This window comes from Hesperophylax consimilis, chromosome 17 (assembly GCF_061612785.1).
Source record: "Hesperophylax consimilis isolate HC1 chromosome 17, BYU_Hcon_1.0, whole genome shotgun sequence".
Classification (NCBI taxonomy): domain Eukaryota; kingdom Metazoa; phylum Arthropoda; class Insecta; order Trichoptera; family Limnephilidae; genus Hesperophylax; species Hesperophylax consimilis.
The window spans coordinates 8,549,114-8,555,724 of record NC_142852.1 but is presented as its reverse complement, the minus strand read 5'-3'; the positions used below and the strand labels follow the sequence as shown (position 1 = coordinate 8,555,724).

Here is a 6,611-nt window from a genome sequence, read left to right as displayed (position 1 = left end):
ATACACATGTGTGCTTGCATGCACACATTTTAAAAATTATATATATAATTATGTACATTTTTACAATCTAATGCTAATTTACTTCTTTCTCCTTTCTAATTTCTATCTTCTACTTTTTATTACAATTTTTCCAAAATTTTAGCTTCATCTATAGTTACTAATTTCATATGTTTACACTAGATTTCATATTTCATACAAAGTAATTACACTCAATTGGTCACCATGAAACAGGCAGCCGCCTAGTATGGTGATTCATTATATCTACTTTATGTAAATTTCAAAACAATGTAACATGTATTAAATAAAATAAAAAAATTTAAAAAAAAAACAGAATTCTACATGGAACTCAACTAAAACAGAATGCTACATGGGACTCAACTTCAGGGCCTCCTGTGTGGAGTAAATATAAAAAAAACTAACACAGAATTCTACATGGAACTCAACTAACACAGAATGTTACATGGAACTCAACTAACACAGACTGCTTTATGGAACTCAACTAACAGAAAATGCTACATGGAACTCAACTAATACAGCTTTGCTGAATTTACCCTAAAAATTTTAAAATTGTATTTTTGAAGGTAAAATCCACTTTTAATGTAATCAATAACATTTTATTTGCTTGGATTTAATATATTATATTTCACTAACTAACCTGTCAATGTTATTGACGTCTTGAAAACGAGTATTTTTTGTATGTAATAATTATACCATTCGTAAACTGCACAAAAAACCTACTTATTTAACCTTTTTTCATATCTTTTTGGCCAATATTGATCGAAATAAATTTAGACAGCGCAAAACATCGCCACCAAGTACAAAATAACTTAAATTTGCCGCCATTGAATGGAATGTCAAAGTCAATATAACTAAACTAGCGCCTCTTGTGACCAGAGTTGTTGATATTGCCAATGGAGTTGGACTATTATTAATATTGCCTATAGGGTAGTTAAAATTAGTTTGTGGGAATGTGATGACTAATTCCAAAAACAACCCAGAAAAAATAACTATACTAGAACTAACTAACTAACTGGATGGACTATACTAGAACAATGCATTATTATTAATTTACCAACGTAGTCCGGTGAAAAATCACGGGATATTATAATTTGCATTTTAAAAAAGTATTTAAAATTATTTTTTCCTAAATATTATTTTATAGGTAGGTACTTTATCGCTTGTCTGAAATTGTTTAAATAGTTGGTTCCAATTTTGAAAGATACACTTAAATTCACAACAAACCGCGGTTGAGTGGTAAGGCTATCGACTTCAAATTGCAATTCGAAGGGCGCGGGTTCAAAACCCGGCGTGCGCAAGTAAATAATATGTGATGAATGTGTGTTGTTTCACGATTTAGTCATGTGAAATAATATAAAGTATTCTTGCGACAAGTTCCAGAGTGGAAGATACTCTCAGTATCGCCCTGGTGTAAGAACACCATCCAAAATTGAAATTTTGCTGGAAAAGGCTTTAGCCGTATTCGGTGACCAGATCTGAATAGCGAGGTACTCCTCACATTTCTGTTCTCTATTAATTTTAAGTATTTGTACTTTAATATTTATAAATTCAAATATTTTAATTAGAATTATGAAAAAAAAAAAAATTAACACAAATCTGCATGGTTTACTTTCACTTTTTATCTCGTTCATACAATAAAAAATTATATAGAATTGTAAAAATAATTCCCAGAGAAAAAAAACAACAAAATTACAGTTTGTTTTTACTTAGCGCAATATAAAAGTTACTCTCATGGATTTATTTTTTTATTTTTATTTTTTTATTAGATACAATATTTTTTTTATAATTCAGGTTTTCCAGTAATGTAGGCCTCACTGGGTGGCTTGCCCGTGCTGAGGCCTTCATTTTATAATATGAAAATATAAACTACCTTATACATTTAATGAGAAAAATTATACATTTAAAATTAAAAATACATAATGATATATTTAAAATTAAAAAAAAATAGTACATTGAAAATAATCTTGTGTGTTTGTGAGTGATGTGTGTTTATATTGGTGTTGTGTGTTACGTGAAGGTTTTATTTGTATTTTATGCTCTGAAATTTTGGTAATATTGTCTTTTTTGTTCTTTAATCCATTTTGTAATTTTGCGTGTGAATTTATTTTTATCTTCCTCAATTTTAATTTCAAGTTTTAAACTGTTGAAAGCTTTTATTGCATGGTATTGGTAGTGTCTTTGTCCAAAGCTATATTAACATACACGTCCGTAGGGCATTTATGTTATTAAAAAAACAATAAAATTCGTGTTAAGGCGAAGCTTAATGCCAAATCAATATTTTGATTCATTTTTATGACGAATTGCTGTATATTTTGAATACCAAAAAATATGTTTTAGATAAATTGAGATTTTCTTATCGTTTCGCTTGAGTAGGATACAAATAAAAAAATAAAATTACTGAATAAAAAATATTAATACAAACTACTAAAAGAATATTTTTTCACTATAAACGCAAAAAGGAAACAACTTTTAAAAAATACAGTATTATAGCTAAGATTATCTGTGACAGTTTCACTTGATTAACTTTTTTGCTTTCTTATAAAATTATTTACAAAATAAATAAATTATTTCCAAAAATGCTTGAAATGGAACGTTTCTAGACTCATTTGTCAAGCGATTTTAATGCATATTACCTTCAATATAATGTAAACCAAGAATATACACATTTTTGGCTTGTAGCTCATTTTGAATTCGCGCGATAACAGTAAACTCAAAAATAATACATCAGAAATAAGTTAACTTTTTCAAGACATGTTGCAAACCACAAAGCGTCGTTTCCAACTCTTCTGCAGACAGTTAAAGACATTTTTTATTAGTAATAATTTGAAACAGAAATTGTAGTATTTTTAACGGTTTGTAAGTGTTTTTTTATTAACAAGGCTGTAAATATGTAACAATAATACCAATTACTAAATATTAATCATGTCAGTTGTGTAGAATTTCAAGCGAAACATTGCAAAATAAAGTTTATAATTTGTTTTTTTTTCGGAAATACTTAAAGATCACAAAACCATATATGTATCAAAAAATTGTATTTGATTCGGAGCAAAATAACCAGAGATTGTTACGAAAACATTCCGACCCCAAGCTAAAAAAAACCGATGAAAGTGACAATTTTTCTTTATTTTTAACTTTTTAACGTTTTTGAACAATGTTTACAAAACCATTAATGTATTCAAAAACTGTATTTATTTCAGAGGCACAGAACCAGAGATAATCACGGAAACAATCCTACCCCAACATGCAACTTTCTAGAGTAGAAAGTACTCTCAGTATCGCCCTGATGAATTATCACAATTCAGATTCGAAACTTTCATTGAAATGACCATAGCAGTATTTTGGTAATCAACTTAGAATTGCCCAACTCTAACTAACAACAAAAGGTGATAAAAAGAAACGAATTAAGATTTTTTTATTTTATTTCAATTTATTTTTTAAGCCAATCATTTTTATAGGAACAATTCCTCGATAAACCAAAGTCTTTCCTGTCGTGTCAAATACTGGCTTATCTGATTTATTCCTAGCGTTGTCCAAAAGGCTTTTCCAGTCGACAGGAACTTTTCCCTTGAAAATCAATTTCTTTCCTTCAGTCCCGATAGTTCCTTCATCTTTGTGGGTTTTTGTGGCCAGATCCAGTAGAGATTTGTCGTCTTGGAAATCGTCTCCATTTCGACAAGTTGTCTTTGCATCATTGTTGAAGTCTCCCTTTAGGTAAATGTGCTTATCGAGAACTGTATGGTCGTTTTTGAAGCCAGGTCCCAGCATTCTGATTACTGGGTAGAATTTCTTGCCTTCAATTTCGAATTCACTATTTCCAGATGGGTGAGAATGCTGAAACAGATGATATATAATTACTGCCTAGTTCGAAGTCCCAGCATTTTCCCCACAAGGGTAAGCAAAGAGGATGGTCCTTCACAAAAATCTGCCTTGGCTCAATCTCAATTAACAGCTTCTATCACATTTATACATCGTCTAATAATTATTAATTTTATAAAATTCCGACTAAAGTATTTGATTCTCTGAATTGTGATTTCTTTTCTGGGTGTCCTCGTTTCTTTTGCCATTCACTTTCACGTCGTACACTCCTTTCCTAATCATATTAAGGCGAAGCTTAATGCTAAATCACTATTTCCGATTGATATTTATAACGAATCGGTTTACATTATGAATACAAAAAATATGATCTAGATAAATTGAAGCTTTTCCTATCGTTTCCCTTGAGTAGAATTCAATTAAAACATGCAGTTACTCAATATAAAACATAAATGTAAACTACTAAAAAATGTAGTTTTTCAATAGAAATGTATGAATTCATAAATGGAACAACTTTAAAAAAAATACAATATTACGGCCAAGATTATCTGTGACAGTTTCAAGAGATTTTAATGCCGATATAAGGCATACCAAGAATTTACACATTTTTGGATTGTAGCTTCTTCTCAATTTCGCTTAAATCAGATATGCATACTTTCTGAATCTCTACATTTGAATCGCAGTTTTACAAACATACGCCTTAGAGATCTTATTTCTATTTATTACGACATTCAGTCTACTTTCATCCTTCCTCTGTCAATTCCAAACCTCACTGCCGTAAATCAGTGTGGGTATGAGCACTCCATTGTGGACTGGTATCCTCGTTTCTACTATACTGATAAATATCATAAATTAAATTTAATATTTAAATAACCAGAATTTTTGTTGTAATATTTTGTCTATTCTTCTATAAGGTGTAGAAATCTGGATACAGTATTTGAAGTGGAAAGTATTATTAGCGGTTGGAGTTGTAAAGCATCCATTCATCTATGGTGTCAATATCTAGTTTTGACGGGAAGAAGGCTCAGATACTTTTTTTTGTATTAGTGTCTATTTAAACGTTGATTATCATGTGATCTAACCAGGAGACAGTGGACAGATACAGGAGACGACAGGAGACATAAGACAGGGAACAAGAGACAAGAGGCAAAAGACAACGTACGTGAGATGGGAGACATGAGACACATGAGACACAGGAGACATAGCAGACACCGGAGACACCGGAGACATATAATACAGGATATAGGAGACAGTAGATATAGCAGACATGAGACACAGGAGACATAGCAGACACCGGAGACATATAATACAGGATATAGGAGACATATCAGACACCGGAGACATATAATACAGGATACAGGAGACAGTAGATATAGCAGACATGAGACACAGGAGATAAAAAACCGTATACAGTTGACAAGAGAGAAGAGATAGGGGAAGAGACAAGATAGATTCCATCAGACACGAGAGACACAAGAGACAGGAGATCATTGGAGATAGGAGACTTAGTAGGAATAGCAGAGATGGCAGGGATAGCAGATGGAAGACACGAGACATGATACAAGAGAGACAGCAGATTCAAATGACAGGAAGCAGAAGACATGACCAAACACTCAATGACAACCCTGCTGAACTTTTTAAGAGTAACTATACTTTATGTCAAGGGAATAAGGTGAAACATGGGATATAGCACAATGACGTGAGATCTTACAGGAGCTATGTGTGCTATATGCGCACCGTGTCCAAATCAATAACAAAAATATTATAAAAAATACTCACGGCCACGTGCAAGAATGTAACCACCACGAACAATAATTTCCCAAACATTTCCATTTGTGTCACTTATTTTCTTTCGCTTTATAATAATATGTGTACCCTCGGATATTACGCCTAAATTTATTAGGAAATATACAAAATGATCACTGAATATGTTAGCAAAATCTAAAATACTTGATTTCACCAATATGACGAAATATCTGTGTAAATATAATCAGCCACATGATCATAACCCTGTGATGGCATCACATTTATTTGTCTATTATTTTTATATATTCATTCATAACAAACCTCTTTCATCTCTTGAACGATGTGCCTACAAACATTCTCACTACAATCTTTCTATATGTTTTATGTTTCTTTTGATATTTACAAAGATAGGTAACAAGTAATACAGTTGTGTTAGGTACATAGTTAACAATAAATAATGATTTATGATTAAATTAAGGTAAATTAAAATTAATAGTGTTGATTATGGAAAACAAAATTTGTCTAAAGAAACATAGAAATATAAAAATTAAAAGTGAATTCATACATTTAAGCAAAGTAATTAAAAAGATTTATTTTTATAACTAGTACGGAATATTTAAACATATCTACAATATTTCCAAATGTATTGCCAAAATGATGTAGTTTATGTGTATGAGCTTCATAGTTGGTTTTAAAATTGTCACAGAAAAAGGTAGCACTTTGTCTCGTATTTCTGGTCGGTACGTAAAATTTTATTTTGGCGAGAATTTTAGGGTTGTCAATGCAATTATTAATAATTTTATTTAATGGTACAAGGTCAGAGATGATCCACCTATCTGACAGCGTTAGTAAGTTAAGTTGTTTCATCAAAAGGACAATATTTTGAATTGGAATATTCAGTTTAATGTTGATAAATCTTAGAAATTTGTGCTGTACCCTTTCTATATTGTCAGAATGCGTTTTATACAATGGGGACCAAATAGGCGAATTATACTCTACCTGGCTTCTTACTAAAGAAGTGTAAAATGTTTTGA

At 31.0% G+C, this 6,611-nt stretch overlaps 1 protein-coding gene across 1 annotated transcript; it reads right to left on the bottom strand.

Annotated features, from left to right (window-relative positions):
- Positions 1–3,430: 3,430 nt before the first annotated feature.
- Positions 3,431–5,798, bottom strand: LOC149415906 (uncharacterized). The gene is made up of 2 exons (XM_089641816.1): positions 5,611–5,798; positions 3,431–3,849 (listed from the first exon to the last, which is right to left on the bottom strand). The coding sequence occupies exons 1-2, from the start codon at positions 5,662–5,664 to the stop codon at positions 3,436–3,438; spliced, it is 468 nt and encodes a 155-aa protein (XP_089497942.1). The 5' UTR covers positions 5,665–5,798; the 3' UTR covers positions 3,431–3,435.
- Positions 5,799–6,611: the final 813 nt, after the last annotated feature.

Bases quoted from the DNA above. Each gene is read 5' to 3' on its own strand.
- LOC149415906 (XM_089641816.1), bottom strand. From the start codon at position 5,664: ATGGAAATGTTTGGGAAATTATTGTTCGTGGTGGTTACATTCTTGCAC. The intron at 3,850-5,610 runs GTGAGTATTTTT...CATCTGTTTCAG, and splicing joins TTACATTCTTGCACGTGGCC to CATTCTCACCCATCTGGAAA.